Source organism: Vidua macroura, chromosome 7 (genome assembly GCF_024509145.1).
Source record: "Vidua macroura isolate BioBank_ID:100142 chromosome 7, ASM2450914v1, whole genome shotgun sequence".
Taxonomy (NCBI): Eukaryota; Metazoa; Chordata; class Aves; order Passeriformes; family Viduidae; genus Vidua; species Vidua macroura.
Window position 1 is genome coordinate 6,965,256 of NC_071577.1, and position 25,988 is coordinate 6,991,243.

General features: G+C 43.0%; 1 protein-coding gene across 1 annotated transcript in view; it reads right to left on the reverse strand.

The window, feature by feature from the left end:
- CPS1 (carbamoyl-phosphate synthase 1) overlaps window positions 1-12,660 on the reverse strand; it is a 92,682-nt gene extending 80,022 nt beyond the window's left edge. The window contains exons 1-5 of the mRNA XM_053982082.1: window positions 12,538-12,660; window positions 6,146-6,255; window positions 2,113-2,257; window positions 1,432-1,521; window positions 987-1,043 (exon numbers count right to left, since the gene is read on the reverse strand). Coding sequence (XP_053838057.1) covers window positions 987-1,043; window positions 1,432-1,521; window positions 2,113-2,257; window positions 6,146-6,255; window positions 12,538-12,660 — 525 coding nt within the window. The remainder of the gene's footprint in view (window positions 1-986; window positions 1,044-1,431; window positions 1,522-2,112; window positions 2,258-6,145; window positions 6,256-12,537) is intronic.
- Window positions 12,661-25,988: the final 13,328 nt, after the last annotated feature.

Consider the following 25,988-nt stretch of genomic DNA (forward strand, 5'->3'; position numbering starts at 1 on the left):
CCATACAGCAATACCACTCACAGTCATGGTATAATGGGATGCACCACCATACACTGCTAAGTTATAAGACAACACTGAAAGTATTAACTTTGGATAAAAGGAACAGTGATCTATTATGTCTTAAGAAAGCAGAAACTATATTGCCATTTCCTATTGTATTAAATTGTACTTGAATGCTGTCTGTAAGAGCAGGACAATGCCAAATCTTCCTACAATAATTAATTTCTACAAATATTCCTCAATTCAAGTTAGGCCATACCTGTTTTGTTCTGTGGAATGAAAGGGGGCATAGGGTTGAGCTGCAGACTGAAAACTGATCACCTAAAGAAAAGAGCAGCTTCAAATAATCCATTAGAAAATAAGAGCTCCAAGGCAAATTTACATTCAGACTGGCTTTGATCACTATTTCAGCCAGTGTGAAGTGTACCTTCACATTAACCTTCACTCCATAACATAATCCTACCCATGACCTTCAATTGTTAGCTCTTGGAAAACAGAGAAAAGTAATGACTATTGAAAATAATAGCAGGCTTCAGCCAAAGAAAACCAGGTTAGGAATACATCTGGGATGACTGTAGGCATTCCTCTGTCTCAGAGGACCAGGACAATTTCCACTGACCAAAGGTGCCACTGCCTGTGAACAAATACCCACAATATCTCACAGATTTGTTGCTCTCTTTGACTATTTCTGAGTTAAGATGTGTTTGATACTACCACCTGTTGTTCTGACACTACCCTAGGCCTTCCATTTACATCACCTTGTGCTGGCTCACTTGTGCAGGACAGGAAACCCAGAGCAGAGCCAGGGAGAAGGGGCTCCTTGGGACCAGAGCATTGCCCAGCAGCACAGAAGCCTTTGCAAGAGCACATGGATCTGAGCAGCATCTGAAGTCAAGGCAGCCCAGCAGTACAGTGGTACTCCAGGTTTGGAAAGGACCCAGCATTAGCAAGGTTAATGCAACTGGATCAAGGGAAGCAGATCATACCTTGTCACGAATTAATTTGGACAACATTCTGGTATCAATCCCATACAGAGCAGGCACCTGAAGAAAACCCAAGGTTAAGTTAGAGAACAAGCAGCTAAAAAAATTGAAAGAAGGCAGCAGCCAGATCACTTTTTGAGAACATGTCACAGAATCATAGAACAGTTTGGTTTGGCAGACACCTTAAAGCTCATCTCGTTCCAACCCCCTTCCACTAGACCAGGCTGCTCACAGCCCCATCCAGCTTGGCCTTGTGTTAGGAGCTCAGGCTCTCAGCAGCAGTCTCACCAAGGCTGCCTCACTGCAGCTCTTCACTGCTCCTCCTTATTCCCACTCATAAAGAGCTGAGATGTTCAAATCTAGCTTCTGCTCTAAAAAGCACAAAATAAAGAGCTCATCTTTCCATCCAGGTCAATTCTCACCATGCTGTTACATCTAGACTGCTCACCTGTTCCTCTTGCAACCACTCTCCCAGGCTCCTAGTAGCCTGCCAGTGGCTGTACTCATTGCTGTAATCCAGCACCAGTAAACCTGAAACCTGAGAAAGAGAGGAGAAACTTCATTTTGCACTGTAGGATCACCTTTGTACTTATCCCCTACCTTCAATTTGCACTATTCATGCACCATAAACCATATCATGGACAGACTTCAGGCTAGCTCATGACTACCTGGGCATTTTGACCAGGAAATCCATAAAAGAATGTGGCTTGGTAACCAAAGCTGCAAATCACACTGAGCTGACAAAACACTTCTCGTCAAAAGAAAGAAATGGAAATTTAAGACAAGACAAAATGTTTTATTTTGACTCTTTTTTTTAAATAAAAAAAACTTTTCACATTTAAGTAACCTTTCATTTCAAAAGTCAGCTCCATTTTTCAATGGAGTTAGTGTATAAAACAGTTGTTTTACCTCAGTATAGATACTTCCAGAAGGCACATGCCTTAGTACAGAAATCAAGATGGAGTATTTTTTGCCACCATTCCTCCACAGGACAATATCCAGAAGGAGAAAAAGAAAGGTTGAATATCACTGATTCCTTCTATGAGGGGGCCAGTAAACTCTTACACACTCAGGGCACATTAGCTGCTGGGCACAACACTTTGATCAACACTGCTTCTCCCACTATTACCTTGATCCCATCAGACTCTAGAAATCTCCTGAGGCCCATTTCATCCAAAGCAGTCGTGTCAGGCACTCCACCATTCCCAACTATGGGGTTAGCCAGGGTAAGAATCTGTCCTTTGTAGCTGGGATCTGTCAAAGCTTCAGTGTATCTAGGTGAGGAAACAGTAGAAGAAAAATACATTGGTCTGGAGTCAAAAGGAAAACAAAAGAACCAGTGAAAACAAGGCAGGCCTGAATTCCCATATGACAAAAAGACAGAAATGTGAAGATATTCTCAGAATAAAAGCAAACACATCTGTGAATATGCCCTGACTTAGCCATTTGTGTATAAACATTTCACACGGAGAACAAGGAAAGACTTTGGCATCCCATTTAAGAAAAGCACAGAAGCGCTCAACAAACTCAGAGTCCTTTGATTTAATATGAGAAACAAGTACAGGAGGGCAGGGAGATCTCAGCCCTGCACAGAGTATCACTGGACCCTCTGATAACAGCTTGGCCTGGCCTCTCCCTGGGCACACCCCTGGGCAGTGCTTTGCCCTTGCTGTGCCCTGCCCTCCACGTGCTGAAAGAGCTTTCCTCTCTCAGTGGCAGCAGAAGGCTCCAACTGAAAAGCCAGCAGACAGAGCTGTTTGCCCAGGCTTTGTCCCTGCCACACTCTGGACCTTGTCCTGGGATGCTCAGGGCTGTACCTGCTCTTTTTGTGGGGGAGGACATAGACAAGTCCTTGGGTTTCCTCATCACTGCTCTGAGTGCTTCTCTGCCACCTGCTCTGTCAACAAACCCTGCCATAGTTCCACTTCTGTAGTTTCTCCCAGCAGAGGCCTGGCATCTCTTCTAGGCAATCTGCATGTTCCCACCCACAGAACACCATTCATTTCACCTGACAAGACTCCCAAGTGCTTGGAAGCTGGTTTGTGTATCCCTGAAGAAGGCAAGTTGAAGACAATGCTTTGGGATTCAGCATTCCACCCCTGGTCACAAGGCCCCAGAGCACATCCTATCATTAGCCCAGGCAGAAGCCTGGCAGTTTGTCAAGCACCTGCCTGAATGCCCTTCTCAGCAAGGACAGATCTAAAAGCACACTGGAACATTCTTCTGCAGCAGAGGACCAAATCTAGGATTCCACAAAGCATTACCTCTGGACCTAGTAGGTCCAGTCCCACTTTCAACCACATATAAGGGGACAGGGTAAATTTGGTCTATATGCTCCTATTCTTCAGCTCCAAATTAACAGGCAGTCCCTCACTTTCTCCCTTATTCTGTAGTATATTGCTGTAAATATCCCTTGACCAATTATTGTCTTTCAACCCAAAACCAGCTGTAATTTAGCAACAGATGAAGTTATCCCCACAAATATTGAGCCAAATGCATAAAGACACTTCAGGATGAATCTGCCCTATACAAAATATAAAAAATTATCGTCATTATTGTTTAAACAATATATAATTGGCAACTCCAGCCATCTACCAGATATCAGCAAGTCGCAAGAGACATTTTTATGGAACCCCAGACTTACTGCCAGAAGATTAATTGTCAAACATTGGGAAACTCTTCACAGAAGCAGGACTGGCTGTCAGCAGATACAGACAATGAGCACACCAGCCAGCTCTGAGAAATGACAGGTCGAATAAACAATGGCCAGGAAATATTTTCAGGTAAGCCTGTCCTGATGTTCAAATCTACATTTGCAGCTGCAGAAAACCAACCACAAAAAGTGCAGTGTGATCCCAAAGCTGCAGTAGTTACCAGGCACATGGCACGTGCATGCTGAGCATCGTTCTCTCCTGAGCTATTTATGCTTCCAAAAGACTACTTGTTAGTGACAAAGCTAATGTCATTAACCTTTGCATGTCATTTGTGATCAGCAAACAAGGACAGAGAGCCATTGGGTCTGGGTGGGGTGTGCAGGCAGAGCTCAGACAATGCCCAGGAACAATGCCATGTGGAGCACAGAGGAGCAGATGGAAACACCAGCTCCAAACGTGCTGCAAGGTCTAATCCTTGCTGTGCCTGCCCAAAGGTCTGCCTGATTTCAGTAAACTCCTGTCAACCCATTCTCTCGCTAGACTATCATGGGAAACACACATTTATTAGAGATAAACACCTTTATGGAGCCATTTCAAACATGGGACATTTTATGGGTTGTAACTCTTCTTTCTTGATTGGAAATCTCATCTTTTTGTTCCTATGCCAAACATATGGCTGCAACAGTAGGCTTTTTTTTTTTTTTTCCAGCAAACGCTTCTGAGAAGTTCATCCTCACGCTTTTCTATCAAAAACACAACATTTCACCCACAAAAGAGTGTTCTTGGCCTTCTATTCTAGAGTAATACATCAACATTTCAGCAAGCTTCAGCTGCCTCAAGCCTGACAGCTGTATGCACATAAAGTGCTTTGCCTCCCATTTCTATACCGTGAATCAGAATGTGAGAGTCCAGATGAGGACACACAGTGCAGAACAGCCTATTAATCACCCCAGGACAGAGCCCATGCTGACCCCACACAGCACCCAGAAACACCCACTTCACAGAAAGCAGGTCTGAGGCTTATCAGCACCCCTGCACTCACCTCTTGCTCCCTGTCGTGACAAACTGCTGCATGCCCCAGCAGCACCTCCTTTACCCTGGCACAGCCTCTTCCTGTGCCAGGGAGAAGGGACAGCTGGGTTCCTCTGGATACACAGATCTTGATCTCTGAGCAGGAGGTACAGCTACAGGGTTCCTTTCAATGGACAGCAATCCCTGGACTGGTAAGGGAATCTGCCACCTTTATGTTCTGCAACAATGCTGCAAACTTTTGTCTTCCATTTCTCTGAATCAATCAAGGTCATGTTCTGTATAGGGTGCTCTGAAGATACTACCTTACATTTTGAATGTTTTCTCCATGCCCATATGCTCCCCAGCACAGAAGAGAGCTGTGTCACAGCATCCTCTCCAAATGATTAGACAATGAACAAACACAACTTCTACTGCCACAGTAACATGTGGAGAGGAAATTAATCCTTCAGGTCCTCCTTGACTTTTGTGATGTGCCAAGATTTATGGCCCATAATCTGTCAATGAGAAGAGAACTCTGGTACCCTCCATCATTCTGATCTATATTAAACAGTGGCTTGTTGGCAGGTATATTAACACAGCCAGTAATTAGTGCTGTCAAAATGCTTAAATAATTGTCTCCTAACACAAAACTCTGCAAACTGATTCCCCTCTGCAGTAATTTACCATTCTCACCAATGGTATCATTTTAAAACTCAACCTGTGAGTACTGAGATCTCCAAAGGAGAGCATAAATTGGGGGAACACAAAGCAGATGAGCAAAGACAGCTATGAATGACTGCAGAAGAAACTCAGATATCAACAACTTCAGAGATGTCTTATATCATCAAGGACATGTCCCTGTCCTTACCAAAAGCCCCATTACTCTGCTCAAGGAGTCCAACAAAAGCACTGGCAGCATTTGGCTGCCAACCTAAGTGAGCCATAGGTTTCTACCACTCAAGAAGACAGAAAATCATACTAGGTTAGGCATTAATCTGATCCTGCCCTTTAGCTGGAAAGGTGCAGAATGCAAAAGCATGCTTACCTGTGGTATGAGCCAACAAATTACATAAAAGATGGGTCATAAAGGTGACCAACCTGGGGTTTAAAATTTTTGCACTCAGAAGCCAAGTTCCAAGAAGGCTGCAGATGCTTCAAACCTCTATAGTTGGTCTGGGCACTGGAGGGAGAACAGACAGCTTCTCTGCTCTGACTCAGCAATTCAGTAGGAAGTGATCAGAACCCTCTGTACCTCATTATCATCATTATATCAGCCTTTAAAGGTGCTCATCACCACAAATGCTTTGGCACAAGAGGTCTGCCTGAGACATCTTTATTAATTCTCTTCCTCTCTGTATCTCTGGACCAAAATGTAGCCTTATATAGAAAACTGCTTGCTTGGATCAGGAACCTACGAGCTTGGAAAAAGCAGCTTTCACACTTCAACAAGCTTCCAGAGAAGTATTGATGCTTATATGTCATTTGCTGTTGCCTTACCCAGAGAGCCCTGTGTTGAACACAACTTCCCCTGCTGTGGAGGATGGATGGCCAAAAGAATAGCCCTTCATCTTCATCCCATCTTCTAGCACCAAGTTCGCTGTCTGCACCTAGAGAAAGGCACATGAAAGACTCAAACACAGGAGGAGAGGCTTGATGATTATACAGGTAACACCTAGGATATCTGCCTTTCATGCTTAGCACTGTAAGCATTCCTGCCCTTCTCCCACTCCCAGCTGCCAAGACATTACCTCTTTTACTAGTCTGATGCCTTTTTTCTTTCTAACACTTAGGAAACATTGTTATCCTAATGAGCTGGCAAACCTCACTGCGAGCAGAGCATGTGCTGCTACTGCTGTGGGATCACCCTTCCTATGCCTTAGCTCATTTTTTCCACATATGACATCTTGCAATTTACCAACATCGTAACCCTGTAGGGAAAGGATCACTTGCCTCCTCAATGTTTACTCAAGGCCTGCTGCTGGCTTTGCTGGCTCTCATCCAGCTCTGACCTTTGATAGGTGCTTAACTGCTGGTGCAACCATACAGCAATGCCACTAAAAACAGGTGTGTGCTTAGTTGAACTGGTGTCAGACAGCAAAATTCAAAATAACAGCCTATTCTGCTGTAGGACACTAGACCAGAGGAACTCATGGATCAGATGAACGCTCATGGTCTCAGTTACCTCAGGGATAGGCATAAATTGTCCCAGAAGAAGCAGCTATGAAACAAGCAGCCTAGAGGAAATCATACCTCTTCCAGAAAGGGTTCAGCAGAACTGAGTCCCACACTAACTGAGAGATCCCTTCCAGGCTTCTTCACTATTTTACAGCCAAGGCAAGTGGGACAGAATGAGTTTTACAGAAGTCCTTACGAGAATCATTGTCACAACTGGGTCTTTGTACATATCAGACTAAATGTACCACCCTTTTTGGTCCCACTTGGAAACTGAACCTTTCTTACCCTGTCCAGGCACTGGATGGGAAACCACCAGAGAACTCCATCTTATAATAAATAAATAATTACTACCTGCACAGCAGAAATGACAGAATGAGTTGGGAGGTTCCCTCAGACAGCAAGATCACTGGTGACATGCAGAGGAAGAGAAAGAGTAAGCAAAGCTGCAAATAAATTTGCCAATGAATTCCTGGCTTAAAAGAATTTGGACGATGAACTTTCAGGACCCTGATAAACCTCCACTTCTGGAAGGCAAGCACAGCTGTCTCCTAGGCACAGCCAGAGTAACCACCAGTGCAAAAATCCCAGTGGTCTGTGCCACAGGAAATGTGCCAAGCGCGTCCACAGGGAGCAGCTCTCACCATGATTTAGCTTCATATTGGTTTCTTTTACAGAACTATTCCTCTTACTGGGATTTTTAAAAGAAAAATCAAGATCAATTTGCTGCAGAAAGGAGCTGGAGAGCTACTTTCCATTAGCTGTAAATCAGATGAACAATCACAGTAAGGAGAAATTTCATTCTCAGTATTGAACATTTTGTAACCATCATGACAAACATTCATTTAGAGCCCCTCTGCAGTTACAAATACCACACAGATCAATTATTAATGTACTGCAAAATACACTAAAAATCAAACTGCACTGCCAAGTAATTGAATTCTGTGCATCTGGGATGCTTTTAGCCTTGTCATTTTTTCCTCATTAATGTCAAACACCCAGTCATTCTCCAAAGATTTAGCCATAACTTTTGGAACCTTCCCACACCATTGGACAGTTTAGTCAGCAACACCAAAATCTCCTCCCTCCCCGGTTATAAACAGAATTTTAGTGGCTAAATCCCCTAGGTTGAGACAAAATTAAAATGACAGGTTGGTGGGCTCCCTAATCTCCCTGTGCCTCTCAGTGCAGAGAACTGCCAGACACTGAAAGCACAGCACAGAGGGGGTGTGGGTGCCTCCAGCTGGGCTTTGGACAGGACCTCTGCTCTTTGGGAAGCCTGGTGAAAGCCCAACCTACTCTGCCCACATGGAACACTGACTGCTGGATATAGTTTCTCCCAACCTTGGTGTTAAATGCTGGATCCCTTCCCCAGCAGGCCACAGTTTGGCATCCACACAAACACCAACCCCACTTCAAGTATGTCCCACCACTGGGGCACACCTTGGGGCAATTGCCTGAATTGTGGTCCTGCCACCAACCCTGGCAGAATCCTTCAGAAAACAAAGTCCACAATGGTGGAATGACCAAAAAATTTAAGATTCATCCAAGTGCTCAAGGCCAAACCCCAGAGCAATCACTGTGAGCTTTAGAGCCTCACCCTCACTATAGTACTTGGCAGGGATCTGCATGGCCTTCCTCCCACCACTGTCCACCTCCCTTCTAAAGCAGACAGCACAGAAATAATTTCTGTTGAACAGAAGCCCTTATTATACTAGTAGAGCCCCTACACAATGTTCAAGTAATGCAGAAAAATGTCCCTGAGCAACCATAACCTGCCTGCAAGTTCAGCTATCGCAGGGGATAGATGTTCAAATGTTTCCCTCCCTTCCTTGATTTATTATTCTTAATTAAGTGGTTGGTTCATTGAGCATTTGCAAAGCAATTATTCTTGCTTACATTTCCAGTGGAGGTGTTACCATATCCCTAAGCTGCCAGCCTACCTTGTTTTTTGAGTTTTGTTTTTAAGGTGAAAAGTGATTTACAGGCTACAGAGAAAGCCTGTTGGCTCAATCAGGGATCAGTTGGGAGAAATGCTTACTTTCAAAAAAAGAACAAGCAAGAAATACACAAACCCCCAAAGTTTCCATGAGGTCCTTTTGTCTTCACCCTTCTCAAAAGCATCCCCACATAGCCTCAGATAAATTTCTGTTGTAATCTCATCTAAATTGTTTCTGCCACACACCCCCAATGTAAGATATGCCATTTGCAATCTGATTTCTTCTTCCTACACATTAGTAGCTTCACCTTTAGCAGAGGGCCTTGTGCTCTAGAGAGGCTGCAGTACTCTTCAAGAGCTTTGAGGATGAAGACAGCTAACAGAAAGGGTCATGCTGATGTCACATTGATAGATTTTGTGTATTTTGTCAAAGCAGCTTGAAGAGTCAACTAGTTCAGGTCGCACTTCATACATCAAGTAAAGAAAGCACTTAAGAAGTTAAAAGAAAAACAAACCTAAACCCATTAAGAAAGCGGAAGAAATTAGTTTCAGTTAGTTCCCTGCTGTAGCAGCCCTTCCCATCTAAAAAGTGGATGATAAATACCTGCAAAATCTCAAAAGATCTACAGTACAACTTCTCTGCCACATTTCTTGGCTCACCTGTGGCTGGTTACAGAACAGCTGACATATCAGAAGCACAAAAGAGTCCAAAAGCTTCAAGATACCTTCTACAATAAAAAGCTGGTGCCAAGACTGAGCTACATTTGTCTCTTCCAAGACCAAATAGCCAGCAACAAAGGAGTAGTTTTCTCTTTGATAGAAAAATCAAACTGATTCTTACTCTTCTTGTGAGTACTATGCCATCACAGGCTGGTAATCTATCTGGGCATATCTAACAGTCAAGACTTGCTTTGGCAACCCTGTGTATATATATCTGTATTGATCTGATTTTGCTCTAGCACATTTGTTTCTGGCTAACATTGAGAGAAGACAGGGCAAGAAAAAAGAATGAGTCAAGGTGAGTGTCTTGGGATACACCAAAGAAGCTTCACATTTCGGATATTTTTTTGGGGAGAAGCACTGGATTAATTCCTTTATCATCCAAGACAAAGCCAAAGAAAAGCAACACAGGTACCATGGTAGCAAAGTCACAGTTCCTACAACTTGAACTCTTGTCAAGGCTGTTCACAACAATGCTGCAAATATTTTGTCCATCACAAAACTCAGAAGAGTGAACCAAGCCAGATGAGATACCTAGCACAAATCATTGAGGACCCATGGAAATGAGCCCCCCTTTCCCCCCCCCACAGCAGCAGTTCAATAAGTTCCCCCCATCTGTATGGGAATGGGCCCCATTTTACCTCCCCTTCATCTCCAAAATGAGGAGTGGAGTATCTTGTGACTCATCTTTAGCTTCCTCACCCACCTCTCTACTCTCCTTGCAGTCACTGTCCCATTTCTTTCCACCTGCCTCAAATATATTTGTGTAAGATTGATTTAGTGCAATATAACACAATTGAAGAGTCCTTTTGCAGTAATCTGAAGTAATTTCTAAAGCCAGCACTCTACAAAATTTTCCTCATCTTCCTCTCATTTCTGACTACATTTTTAGCTCATTCCTGCTGGTTTTTATAGCTCTGCCAAACCTCTCCTCAGTGAGCCAGCTGTACTGTTACAAGCCACCTATTTATTGCTCGTACTATCTTTACATGCCCATTTAACTACATTGGCCTCAGAAGAGCATTAAACAATAAGAGCTTCAACCAGCAGCCTCTCTGCCTATTCCTGAATTTTAAACAAGCTTGATTAACCTGAAACCAGTGATGCTAAACACCCCTACTGAGAGTCCTGAGGGGTCTTTAGTCTGCTCTCTGCCCCTCTTTCACTCATGGATGCCCATCTCCTCTTTAGAATGGAAGAATGGGATGGAATAGGGAAATATGGACCTGTGAGACCCCACATCTAACACTACTCACCTACAATGGTGTTTGCCCACAGAGGGTGAGTTTAAACTGGACAGAACACAGACTTGGAAGAAGCATTATTAGGCATTTTTCTAGAACTACCACCTCTCCCTCATGCTGTCTAATACTTATACACAGGTTAGAAGTTTTCATTGTATTTTGTTATGTTTCCTAAAATAGCCCAGTGAGAAAAAGCAATTAAAGGCAACTAAATGCTCATTTAAGCCTGCAATAATGGAAGAATGAGACCATTCCCTAATACTGTCATTAGTCCACACACAGCATCATGGATCATAGACTATCCTGAGTTGGACAGGAGCCACAAGGCTCATCAAGTTCATCCAACTCCTGTCCCTGCACAGGGAAACCCCAAGAATCCATGTGCATGAGAGTATTGTTCAAATGTCTCTTTAGCATGCTTACATTGCATTTCACTCTTTCCTCAAATTTCTCAAAAATACCCATTCACTCTAAGGCTGGTTGGAATACCAAACCCAGCCATGGGTCACTGCTTGGTCACTTGCCTCACAAGTCGACTTAACTTCCACACTCTGATGCAAAGAAACTGGGAACTCACGTGCTGAAAGAAGGTGTATAAACAGGAATACGTCTTGCTTTATCCTGAATTCTTCTGCAGAGGAATTTTTGTTTTAAAAGTATCATAGAATCATAGAATGGTTTGGGTTGGAAGGGACCTTAAAGATCACCATGTTCCAATCCCTTGCCATAAGCAGAGACACCTTCCACTGGAAGGTTGCTCAGAGCCCTGTCTAATCTGGCCTTGATCACCTCCAGGGATGTGGCAGCCACAGCTTCTCTGTGCAGCCTATTTCCAGTGCCTCACCACCTTTGCAATAAAGAATTTATTGCTAATTGCTAATCTAAACATTCTCTGTCAGTTTGAATCCATTCCCCCTTTGTCCTGCCAAGTAACTGGTCTGTTGCAAGGACCTCTGAGAACTCCCAAAAACTGAGTGGCTGTGGGACAGGTAAGAGGAACCCTAGTCCTCAGTGGGCAGAAGTGATACTGATCAGCCCTCTAGACCACCCTGCCAGGTAAGGCAGCAGCTGCAGTCCAAGTCTCTCTATGCTCTTCCCTACCACTCTCTGAAACACCACTCCCCCAGTTACTAATTCTATTGCACTGTTCATTCAACACAACACCTGTGCAAAAGTGCCTTTTCAATGCAAAGTGCATGCTGACAGAACTCACACAGCACTGCAGTGCTACAGAACTCCCACAGAAGGTCCCATTTCACCCATTTACTCCAGCTCCTGTAGCAAAGAGCACTAGAAAGCTGGGGAAATCAACTGAGCAGTCCAGCTCCTGTAAATCAAGAGCTGATACACTGATGCATTCACAAGAGCTGTCTACCTCTCCAATTAACCTCAGAGCCATTGTAGTTTCTAATACATTGAAAATGGATTCTGTATGGATTCAGTGGGATTAATTATATGCCTCAAGTGATGCATGATTTTAAATATTCATTCAATTCATTCTCATATGGACTGAAACATCTGTTTTGTTAGCTATCAGTCCTGTAGAAGGGTGAGGTGTTTCTAAAGAAAATATCATATAATAATTAACTGAAACCCTGAACTTACACCTTTTGGTGTAATTTATCCTATAACTTCCATTCCAGACTAGACAAAAAGTATGTTTGCTTAGCTAATAAGACCATTTAGCCAAGCAACCCCCTTGCTTAGGGTTCAGACAAATTTCCTCTGGTTCATGTCTCTAGGTAAGCCCTGTTATCTCCAGCACGTTATCTCTGCATGCCAAACACACCTATTAAACAGTAGTTCACTGTTACCTTGATGCTCAACAGTCTGGTACCTGTCCTTGAGAAACTCCAGTGATCAGCAGACACATTGCAAAACTCCAATCTGCCTTTCAAAGTCTTCACCACTTTGCAAGCTGTCAAAATTCTTGTCATCTTGAAAGCTGCTGATGGGTAACTAAAGTTTAAAGAACAGAAGAGAAAACAAAAATCTGCTTGTATGTATTTCTTCAAGATTTCGTGCTGACAATATACTCCTGTAGATCACAGGGGAAGAGCACAGAGGCACAGCAGGAGCACTGAACTGACTGTACAGCACTGCCCTCCACCTCCCATTTATTCTGCCATTAAAAGTCCCAGGTGCAGCCCCACCTCCTCCCACCCCTCCTCAGAGGGGTGCTTGCTTAGGCACCCTTGCAACACTTCTCCTCAGGCTGGTCTCTGAGCACTGTCACAGGGGTTTTAACACCATCTGGAAGACAGCAAAGCCTGAAAGAGAATCACCCCAAGAATACAAGAGCATGCAGTGGCAGGACAAGGGGGAGTGGGTTCAAACTGAAAGAGATCAGGTTTGAATTAAATATCAGGAAAGAATTCTTCCCTATGTGGGTGGTGAGGCCCTGGCACAGGTTACCCAGAGAAGCTGTGGTTGCTCCATCCCTGTGAGTTCAAGGCCACATTGGACAGGGCTTGGAGGAACCTGGGACAGTGGAAGGTGTTCCTGCCTGTGGTAGGGGGTGGCACTGGATGATCTTCAACATCCCCTACCAACTCAAACCATTCCATGATTCTGAACAGCACAGGGGCCAGGCTGTGCACAGTGAGATTTTGAGAGCTCTCAACATGGGGGTCTCTGCATGCTGGCTGTGGGACAGCCTGTGGCTGCTGCAAGCATACTTGTACTAAAGGGTGTGAAGCAGGAAGACAAAATTCCATGGAAAGATGCAATCTTTATTCCGTGTTTGGAGAGCATACTCTAGCATAGATTCCTAAGCACTGTCTGTCCACAAATTAATGAAAAATAAATTTTTCACAACAAAAAACAAATTATTGCAAAAGAACAACATCTGGTTTTTAATATTTCAGTGGTCAACACGTGAAAGTGAAAATTTAAAAGTATAGTGAAAATTTCCATATATTATTCCCCAACTACAAATCTTTGTGACCAAAATATTTTGCCTATAAAACTACATTCTTCATAAAGAATAATACTCCTCATTAGCCAGAGATGCAAACGCCTCATTAAGACAAAAGCCGGGAGAGAAGTATGCCCATTTATTATTCTTCAAGAACTAAAAAGAAGAGACATGTTTTGAAACCCAGGTGATCAAAGCAATATACATCCAGATTTTTTTGTGCAGCTGGTCACATTCTGCTGTAAAGTATTTAGGTGACTTAATCAGTGGCAGTAATAGTCATGACTTCTTTTTATGCAGTGGTTTGAGATTAGTCTAAATTGACACCAGTACATAAAAGTATTTCCTGTACAGTTCATTATATATTCACCAGGTTGAACAGTCATGAACATCAAAAAAGATAGAGAGAACAGAGGGCAATGGGTTTGGGTACCCTGCATGACATGAAAAGCTTTTTGGATATTTGAAAGAGAAACACATAGAAAAGGCCCGAATCCAGATGATTGAAAGAGATAGACACAGATAGGGTAGAAAACAGACTGGGTGTACAGAAGTTCACTGCTTCAACATGGGCTTTACAGGCATGCAGAGCCAGGAGAACCAAGCCAACAATATTTCCTGATAACTTCACTTTGCTTTAGGACATTATAATTTTTCCTACAATAAGATATCTGGCAAACATTCTGATTTGTTGGAGGAGCTTGAGAGACACAGATTTTGCTTTTTGCAAACAAACAAAACCAAATAAATACAGAGGACTGGAAAATGTTTTTGTTAGCTTTTCCTCCATTTGCTTGGCTCTAGTCTGTAGTGATCCAGAAGCCAAAGCCACGCTTATAAGTGACTGGAGTGCAAAAAACCTATGCTTTGAACAAAGGTCATCTTAATATCCAAACACATGTGAGCTCACACATGCAGTTCAGGAGACAGCTTTCTTCCAAAGTCACATTTCACACTATGCTAGCTTTAAACTGCCATGAGTGCAATACACAGTGTTTGGAAGGTTATTTGTTATGGCTGTATTGAACAGGAAATTCCACACTCCATTTTACTCTCTGCCAACATCAGGGAGTGACTTTGGGCCGTGGGATCCATGTTCCAACCAGAATCAAACCATGCTGACAGTTTCGGCACCCTAACTGCTAATTCCTAACTTCCCTCTTACACCATGGGAGCTGTAGTGAGGCTGCACCATAAAGCTGATGGAGCCACAAAAACTCACCCCTTCCTTCTACCACAAGGCCATTCATGAACAGGGCATAAGAAATGAGCAGGGCATAAGGAATGAGCAGGAAATGGACCATGCCTTTTGGCAGAGTGGCACCTTGCAGGTGCAAACAGCTGCATAACCACATATACCCTGTGTTCAGTGTGCCAGGGATCTGCTGTACACATACAGACCTAATGGGACAGCTGTATGGTAAGGATTAAATGCTATATGAGTGACCCACAGGCAAAAAAAAAAAAAAAATCTTTCCTCTATCACCTACAGAGCAAGGATGTTCCACTGACTAGTGCTGTATATTTGACCCTGCTGTCTTCCCTATTTTCTTGCAAGTTTTATTATCAGAATTGATTAAGCCCACCTCAGACCTTCTGAGGTTAGGAAGGTTATACCTCCAGTATAAGTCTTAAAGCCTTCCCCATGATGAAGGAAATTCCCTCTGCCAAAACCAGGAGAAAACATCCAAGCTATTTGTCTCACTGCCAACATGCTAAAAAAAGGTCACAAACTACTGACACCTTAAGGCCAGAAAATTTATAATGTATTCCCTAAAGAAGCCTCAGCTCTGGAAAACCCATAAACACACAAACAAACCTCTTGTGATTTGGATAGATTTTATGTATGCTCTTTGCTTAACATAAAGACCAGGAAAAGCAGAATCACTAAGAGATGGAATCATGAAGGAAAAAGAAACCAACCACAGAACAGTGGAAAAAGAGCAGAGACCCATGGATTTATGAAAATGCAACCACACTGCCTAAACTTAGAACTTGCCAGCCAGTACATGACTTCCAATTAGCACCCCTACAGAAAGAAAGTTTGGGCAGGGGCTCTGGAGGAAGGATGTCAATCAGAGAAATCAGGAATGGCAGAAGATTCACTCAGACAAGAACAGTTCAAGTACTGGGGGAGAAAAGTGGGAAATTGCAATTCTGGCTTACAGAAAGGTAGAGTGCCTTTTGCTTCATATTCAGGTACACTATTGTACAGAGAGAGGGACTAGGAGAAGGAGAGCAAAATGCTCCCTTCTCAGTAAAATGAGAAACTTTTTGTTACTATTTACAAGTGGAAAACCCCAGAAACAAATTTCAGCAGACAACCCCACTGGACCATAAAAATGAAACAAAATCGGTGGTCTGCGGTTTTGCAAATCCCCAGGGACAAGAGATTCAAAGAATACCAAGTACCTACATTTTCAGAAGTTTAAAACAAAGTGATTGATCTTCAGAAGAGAAGTGCTCAGAGCAGATGGTGCCCTGCTTAGATGCCCCAGAAGCGGTGCCCCAAAATGGGAGCACCTAAAGCCCTTTGTCACAGCTGGGAAGCTCTGCTTTAAGCAACCAAGCTAAGCAGGGTTTTTCATTTTCAAGTTTTCTGTAAAAAGCACAAGATAGTGCCAATCTTGCTTGAGAGACGAGATCTTGGGCCAATTTGTAAGCATGTTGGGCCAGATTCACATCAGTGAAAGTCCCAAGTAATTGCCTTCAGCTCAGTGGAGCTTTAAGTGGCATAAGTCTCCCCTGGACTGGGACAAATGTAACAAGCAGCCCACATGAATTGATTGGACTCTCTTGCTTATGGGTGAGATCAGAGAAAAGCTTTTTCCCCTCCATATGTCCTTCAGATACTTTTGGAAATCTCTCCTGCCATATGTCAGATTGTGTCTAATTTCTGACCACCCTGTCTTGTCTCCACTAAATTACATTTGAAAAATATTGACTGAAAAACCATAACAGTTTGAAAGTTACAGCAAAATGGCAATTCTTTGCCACCACTGGGAAGAAGACAAATATTCTTCTCCACCTCTACAGCTCACACAAAATCCCTCAAGGTGATTTTGAAACCCTCTTTCCATTTCAAGGCAAGCTCCACTTGCTTCCCAAAAACTGATAATGAAGAGTTTTGAAAGCACCTGAAAAATATTGAGATTTTCCATATATTTCCTAATCAGGTGTTAGTTTATCAAGAGACCACTGCAGAACTAGGTAGCAATTTTTGATCAAACCCCATTACCTCAGAGACAATAACTTACTTTTTCTGCAGTATGTAGTGGGGGAATAAATAAAGTTCTCTTGGTCACATGCAAATGAAGCAACAGAATCCAGACATCCCCCATCTCCCAGTCCTCCTGGATTGCTGCAGGAGAGAAAGCTGCTTTGATCCAATCTCAGATCAAATGAAGCATTTCAAGAAAACTCTACAATGTTTAGAAAATGGCAAAGCAACACAAGCTGAGAATTTCAAAACTAAGGCTGATCTTCACCTGTGTATATAGAGAGAAACTGAAAGGAATAAGAATCAAGTATAAGTCTCACCCCTCAGCTCTCCTGAAGTCTGTTGTTTAAAGCTACAGCCAGAACATGGGGTTTTTTTTCCCATGGAGTTTATTCTATGCCTCAGGTTTTAGCTTTTATATTTTTCACATTCTGTGCTGCTTTAGTGTGTAGTTCTGAACTTCATATTAGGGGGATGGTGAGCTCTCTTCACAGGTTAGGAAGACAAAACAATTCCTTCTCTAGCTGGGGACCAAGGACAAATGATCCAAATCTCAGGCCCAAGAGCATAAACAATGTGGACTGAAGAGAGAAAAACAAGAAGGATGGGACTTCATGGGCAGGAGCTGTAATTGCACAATTAACTCCAATATGCTAATGAACCAGAACTTCTAAAAGTGTAAAACCTTGTGACCAGTTGTGCATTTTGTGACTATTTTGGTTCCTCTTGGGTGCAGCCCTGGCTGGGCTCTTGTGCTGCCCAAGGTGGATCCATTGAGGCCTCCTAACAAATCCCTACTTTATTCTTTAGCTCTGTCTAGCCTCTGTTCTAGGTCAGCTTTCACAAGGCATCAAGAGGAGGTCTGGAGAAAAAAGTCTTTTAAAATTTAACAGAAGAGGTTCTTAGCAGATCTTCAGATTCAGGTGCTGCTTTTTGATTCAGTCTTACTAACTCACATGATTGTGCCAGGAATGATTCAACATAAACTCAGATTAATTTTTTTTCAGATGGAAACAATTCCAAGTGACAAGGCAAAAACAGTAACTAAAAAAGGATGCTCCTAGCTGCCCACTGTACTCTTGCTTGCAGCTTGTTTTCCATCCAACTCAGTGCCTCCCTGAGATACAAAGAGCTCAGTTCTCTTCAGTCCCAAGTCCTTTCTACCCCTGTGACCTGGCTTTTTGCTCTTTGTTTCCTTCCACAGTTTCTCTGCATGAGTAACAGTCTCCCAGCTCCTTGATGTGACCCTCCAGCCCACCCCACTCCATGGGTTCTGAGAGCTGCTGTCCCTTGAGCACACTTCACAGCACAGAAGCCACCCTCCAGTCTACACAAGTTCAGTTTGTGACTGCTCCTCATTCACAAATAGCAAGAATCCTACAAAACCTTAACTATTTCCTGCAGAAGGCAACAATCCATACAAAAACCAGCATGAAATGTGTTTTTAACACACACGCACAATTTAAACCTTATTCAAAAGTCCCAACCTTGCAGCCCTCATTTGTAGAAAACAAATGTTTCTGGGTAAAGGAGAACACACAAACCTGAGCCCATGTAAATTTATCAAAAACACAAGGTGCTTTGAACAGGACACACAAACTTCATGTTGGTGAGGGCCTGAGAATCAAAATTCAGGCTCTCCTCCTCGTGATCTTTGGCTAACAAAGGCCCACTCTGAAGAAAAGATGGATACATTCATAGTTAGGGATGGGAAACACAGTTCCTATAACTAGAAACATCTTCCTAATTCTGACTGAATGGCACTTTTTGTTTGGGAGTCCAAACAAATGAAATAGTATAAAGAAATGTTTTAAATTGAGTTCCTCAAAATCTGATTTTTTTAAGTACTGCAAGTAGTTATTTTCACTACTACAGAACACTTTTTTTAGAGAGATACTATTTTTCCTCTTTTAAATTAAAAAAAAAATATTCCGTTTGTTTTTTTTCTTAAACAAACCAACAGTCTTTCCAAAACAAACCTAAAAGCAAATTTCAGTTAGCAAAATAAGTGAAGAGTTTCATTTTGATATTTTAATTGAAATGTCAAAAAGCATCAGAATCAAACCAAGATGCCGTGTCATTTTCCTTCAAAAACATTAGTTCAGTCTAGCTTACAGCTAAGAGCAATTCAGTACTGTGAGGTAAAGAGTTTTCTCTGGAAACAGACCCTCATGCCCTATTCACAGTTTCATGAAATGAAAGAAACATGCCTCAAAACAACTGAAGTATCATGGGGTGGTAGCAAATCCCACAGGAATTCAAGATACAAAAGTGTTTGCAATCAGCCAACAGGCCCTGTGACAGTTTCAATTAATATCCTATATGATAGTTTTAAAAGCTAATAAAGACTTTTAATTTTGCAAGGAAAAATAATGTAACAGCATCATTGGAAATCTCAAACCAATGTCATGTGAAAGAGCTTTCTTAAAAAATGGCAAATTTCTTGCTAGTTATGAATTTCCTAACTTGGCACCTCCCTTCTTTTCCAAATTTTGTCTTTGAGCAAAAATCAATACAGCCTTTTGATGAGTAAAGGAAGTTTATAAAATGCTTAACAATAACTATTCCCGCATTAGAGAAAATCTATTTTCGAAGAGATTATACTTTTTATTAAAGCTTGAACAGCCCAGGGTACACTCCTCTGTCTGGGATACAGAGCCCATGCTTCACCCAAACTTGACAAAGATAAGGCTCTTATCTTCAGCAAAAGAAAAAGAAACAACATCTTGAGAACGGGTCAAATTTCATTGCTGCTGAGATTAGCAGCTCCTCTTAGATCAGCTGACTTGGAAGAAACAGAGAAAACCCTTGCAGTGTCTGGAAATGACTGACATTACTCCAACAGGTCAATTTGAGAAAATCCTTAGCCAGCAAAAGCCCAGAGCTGGCAGAAGAGCTCCGCGAGAGGGTGATAAGGATAACCCAAAGTGCAGTTTGCCTCCAGAGCCACAAGGAGCACCACGCCTCGGACACAACTCTTATCTCCATGGTGATGCCTCCAAAGGAGACTGGTGCCAGGAACCCCAGAGATACCCAGAAGGTGTCTGCAGTGTTTGACTTCAGGCTGGAGCTGAACTCCATTTACTGGAAGATGTTTGGAGGGAGCAATATTGCTCATTCCCTGACATTTTCTAAAAAGACATTTTTCCAAATGGGGGCCAGGACTGGCAGTCATCCTTTTCCCCCTGTGAATCTAGAGGCTCATACATTTCACTGGCTTGTTACTGTGGATCATTAAAAAGAAAGATCAAACTGGCTTTAGGAATAGGTTTACACAAATCCAGTCTCCCCCACTACACATTCTTTACAGAGTCTAAAAATAACATGATCTTACAATGCAAGATTAGCTACACTTGAGCAAGATTCCTGTTACACTTGCTTCCTTCTGTAGCAGCCCGGTCATGGGTGAATATGTGATAGGTTATCATACCCCAGTGTGTTTGGTGTATCAAAAACAAAATTCACTTGCCATTGATTATATATATAAGCTTTTATCTAGGATGAAGGCTACAACATAAACTATGCCCATGCTGCTAATTTATGCATGTAACTGTTTATGTGCATTTGCACAGGCACATACAGTGTTCATTGGGCAGCTTTGTCTTTTTTCTTTGCCTTGATCATCATCCTTTCCCCAGTTATATATAATTTCACTAAAATCAAAAATTCCATGACTGAATCATTTTCATGGATGTTTGACCTGGAACAGACCACTTGGTCCAGCCTTCTTGGTGGGCATGTACAAAGGATCATGGCCAGACCCATCACACACAGCCCTGTGATCTGTGCTCTTGGGTCTACAACCAGGGCAACCCAGAAGGGAAATAAAGACATGAGTAGAGAGAAAGCATCCCTCAGAAGAGATAAGTACCACAACAGAAATGTGTGTTATAGGCACTTATACTTCCTAGAACAAGAAGTGCTCACAGCATTCTGAAGTGTGACTCATAGGACCTGCCCACTGGTAGGACAGCTACCTGTTGCCTGGACTACAACAAAACCCAGATAAAATAGGTTTCTTGTTCCCAGCACATTAGTGGGTCAGGCCTAAAGCTGCCCTAAATTTAAGGGAAAAAAGCAGCTCCACTGAAATGGTGTAACACATGATCAGCCTCAATGATTAGCTTATGGGCTTGTACCTCAAGCATCCCCTTCCAGCCTTATCTGAGCAAGAAATATTCTCTTAATAATATGCCCTAACATCTCTTTTACCACAACAGATGTCATACCCAGTGACAGGACAGGCTCACAGCTGCCTCTGGGGAGATTCAGACTTGACATTAAGGAAGCCTTTCTTTACTGAGAGGGTGGCCAAACACTAGAACAGGCTTCCCAGAGATGGTTGCTGCCCCAAGCCTGTCTGTGTTTAAAAGGCACTTGGACAATGCCCTTAATATCACACTGTAACTTCTGGCCAGCCCTGTAGTGGTCAGGCAATTGAACTGGATGATCCTTGTAGGTCCCTTCCAACTGAAATATGCTACGTGACAAGAAACAGAAAGTTTTCTACAGAAAGCTTCTTCTCTAATTTCCTGAAAATAAAAGTGAATTAATCATTCATTGATTATATACCTCTGGTATAAAAATATTTACTCTTTGGAAAGGATATACACAACATATCTCTCCAGTCCAGTTTCTTAGCATTTAGTACCTGTGCAGTGCTAGCTGTCCCCAATTTTGATGGGAGAGTTAACATTTCAGAGGAGTTACTTAATGTGGCCTTGGCCTCTCACCTTATATACAGCATCTGTGATCAATCAGCATTTTCCTTGTTGCTTCATGCCTGGTGCTCCAGGTTGGAAGGATTTGCAAAATTTGTTTGTCTCAATCTTTTCCTCACTCCTACTTTTTTTTCTTCTTCCTGTGGATACCCTGGGGAGAAAAGATAAAAAGCTTTGACTGTTGCACACAGGGCTATGCACTGAAGCATTTTCTTTAACTTACACATAGATACAAGCATTAGGCAGATACACACAAGAGGATACAGATCTCTCTTCAAACAGCACAGCAAAGTCTTGCTATGTGGATCTGTAATGTCATTTGAGAAGGGATATGATTTTGGCTGATTAAAAACATTTTTAGGACTGGAGAGAAATGAGGTTTGAAGAAGGAATTGATGCTGTCAGGTAAGCATTCAGGACTTCAACCCCAGAACTCCAGTCTATCCAGATAGCATTGCTGTAATAGCAAGGGAGCTTTATGAGCTAGTCAGTCATAAGACTGTATCATACTCCATGGGGATGACAGACACTAGATAAAGTTTTGTACCCAGCAATACACAGAATCCCAGGATGAGTCAGGCTGGAAAGGACTACACTGGCTCACCTGGTCCCACCTCCTGCTCCAGCAGGGTCAACCCAGAGCACACGGCACAGGATTGTGTCCAGATGGGTCTGGAATATCCCCAGTGAGGGAGACTCCATACCTCTCTGGTCTCTGTTTGAAAAGTTCTTCCTCCTGTCCAGGTGGAAGTTCTTGAACATCAGTCCCTACCCACTCCTGGTGTGCCATTGCTGTGCCCCACAGGGCAGAGCTTGGTCCCTGCTCTGAGCCCTCCATGCACACAGGGATGAGGGCCCCTCTGAATATCCCCAGTTCCCTCAGCCTTTCCTTGTCCAGGAGATGCTCCAGTCCCTTCTTCATCTCTGCAGCCTCCACTAGACCACCCCAGGAGTCTCCTGTTCCTCTTGTACCAAGAAGCTGCGAACTGGGCACTCCAGACGTGCCTCACCAGAGCTGAGTAGAAGGGCAGGATCACCTCTCACAACCTGCTGACAATGCTCTTCCTAATGCATCCCAGGATTCCTGAAGCCTTCTTGGCCACAGGGCTACACTGCTGTCTCATGGACAGCTCAATGTTCACCAGGACACTCAGGTTCTTCTCCACAGAGCTGCTTTCCACCCTGTAGATGTCTCAGCATACATCACAGTTGAGATTGCCACAATACACAGAGCATCACCACCCAATTTCAGAAAGTTTCAACACATATAGAGTAACACCTTACCACTTCAGAAAGCTGCAAGCACCTCCCCTCCTTGTCCTTCAGCCCAGCCTTTTCTACCCCTCCTGTTCATGCAGTGCACCTGTGTGCCCTCTGCTCCCTTTGGTGGTTGCTCAGTGCACCTGGGCACTCCATGGCTCATTGCTGTCAATGCTGCTCACCTGCTTCTCACAGCTGTGCCCATGGGGGATGAGGCTGGGCTGCAGCCCCACTGCCAATCACCACAGCCTGTGTGCCACAGCACAGCCCCACTGCCAATCACCACACCCTGTGTACATACACTAATTATTCATTCATTTGAAGAGGACAGGATCTCAAATACTGAACACTTTTGTCTCTTTCAGCTTCAAAGACTTCAAAGACAAAGCAGGTGATAACTGAGGAAAACTAGGGAACTCCAGGTCACACTGAAAAGGCCAAGGGAACACAAGATGCTTTTCCTTCTTCCTCCAAGCACATAGACCTCCACCTCAAAGAGCACAGGAACTGATCACAAAGCTGGAGACACCAAAAAGACCTGTCTGGGTAATGTTCTGACAACTGTGCTCTGAACTTCCTGGATCGAGTTCCTTGCACTGCCAGAGTCAGGAGTGTCAACATGGTTCAGTAGTATCAGAAAAAAAATCCAAAACACACATTGACTTAGCCCCACAACAGTCAAAGCTGGGGCCTGAATATATCAAATATATGTGGAGGGTTTTAAACCTACTTTGACTAAACATAGGGTTTAGTTTTCAGATAGTTTACTTTGTGAACAGATGTGTTCACAATTTTTTTAATCAGATTTTAGTAAAATGAGAAATCAAATTGTAAAGCAGATTGGTCCAAAGGTAGCTTGTTCACTTTCCTGTACTGATTAAAATAATTTAAATACTCACTTTTCCATCTTTACCCACTGCCATAAATAAACAAAAATAAATTCATTTATTTCTACTTCCTATGGATTCCATCACACTACAATCCCTTGTAACCAAAGCAATTGTAAACTACCTCATCCAGTCCAATAGGCGTGACAAAAAACATGACAAAAATCCAGAAGAGCTAAGTGCTGCTGTTTTCCTTTCCTTACTCTGATCACAGAGATCTCAGCAACAGTGTTTGCTTCAGAGACCACAGCAAAGATGAGGAGTTGATTTATATAGGCCATACATGGTCAAGAAGAGCTTCAGTTTGTCACTTCTGACATGAGGGAAGAAATATGGCTTGAAAAAAATACAGAATACTGGTATAGCGGAAGGCAAATATTGGCTGGTGAAAAGGCTGAGTGGAATTGTTGTAGAGACACAGACCCCAAGAATGCTTTACCCAAGGGTTGCCTCTTTCCTCTTCCAGCCAGAGTGTCAGCCAGTCACACACCCCTGCAATCACATTTAACATTAACATTTCCAGAGAGCTAAATTCTCTCTCTCCTTCCCTTCTGCCCCTAACAATCCCCTGCAGCTGTGGCACACTCAGGAGTGTGCTTTGAGGAATTTAGATGCTCATTTTGGGCAGCTTGGGTCTGACTTCCAGCATCATCAGCAGAAGAAATTGGTCTCAAGCCATGACTTTGGAAAAGGCTTTGAAAAAGACTCAAACTTTTTATTCTGTTGATTCCTGTGAAGCTTAAAGCCTTTATCCAGACAAATTTCTGGCTTTGCCCTAGCCCTCCTCCTCTCCTGACCATTACCACATTACTTTACCCTGGCCAATACAGGTTTTTTCATCAGACTCTGACCCTAATATATTCACCTGTGCAATCCAGCAGGTAGAAGAGCAGTGTTGACACATTGTGAATGCTTCCAGTTTTTTGTTTACCACCATCCTCTCATTATCAGCTTCCTGCAATAGATGGACTGTAATTTTACAGGCACAAGAAGAGTCAGTAACTGGGTGGGAGAGGCAGGAAAGGCTGCTGAGAACCCAGAGGGAAAAATAAAGGCAGAATGTTGTGGAAGAAATATGGAGACCTATGTTTAAGCATTAGCCCAGTATCAGCCATGAGCATAGCTTCAGCTGGGGCAATTCAGATTGCCTTCTCTTGCCAGTTCTGCTTTTTTTCCAGGGAAATGGGTTCCAAGAGATGCAACTAAAGCCATAAATAAATCTGTTTCAAGCTAGGATGTTCCTTTTGTTGGGACAGTACCCATTTTGATAGCATCAGCCAAGTCCTCTCTAGTAAAGGTCCCTAACAACATTTCTATCCATACTGCCAGTCAGCTAACGTATAGTCTTTCTAAATTTGCAAAGGATCACGTGAGATTAAATTTCATCTTTTCATTGCTTGCATCCCCCAGGAAAAGTCACAATGAACCCCTTTTAGGTTTCTCCAAAGGGCAAATAATAACTAAAAATCATCCAAGCAAAATAATGAATTATAAACTCTATATGTTTTGACAGTTGTCAGCTTTCGAGTTCATCACACTGGAAATGCTATTGTGTTCTGCATTCCCTTACCCCCCACCTCCACATACCTATAATAATGCACAGGGAAGGTAGGAAGCCATGAGGCTGAGAAAGTAGTGAAGAAACTGCCCCTTTGCTTTGAGCAACATTCTGAGTTGGAAAAATATTTTCAATTCCTAATGGCTAAGCTTTAAAAAGCCCCTCTGAAACCAAAACCAGGGCAAAATACCTCAGATGCAAGAAGAGCAGGAAGCTCTCAGACACACAGCAAGCTCTGTTCCCGTGTTCCAGGCACTGACACATCAAGAGATGTCACTTCCCAGAGAAGAAAGAGTGGTGCTGTGTCCTGGCAGGGCCAGCATGGCTTGTGGCTGAGTGACAGGCAGCTGTGCTGGCCCTGTGCCAGGTGGGATAGGGCCTCCTTTCAAAAGCCTCGGCACAGCAGCTGGCTTTTTTAAGAGAAAAATTAATCCTGTGGGTTTAGGAACACATCTGAGGTATGAAATAATATTCTCAGGTACATATCCAAGTCTGCCTTTCTGCAGCATTTTAGCCAGGGCAGTTCTTTTGATAGGGTCTGTGGGTTTTTTGCTTGCTTTTTCTACCTCTGTTGAGGTCAGGATTGAAGGCTCTTGAGATGGTGTTTCATGTTCAGACTCAGATGTTTATTGTTTCTTATCAGTGAAACAGCCTCACAATCACGAGTTCTGCAGCCTTTCATTAGCAAGGCACAAAATGGCC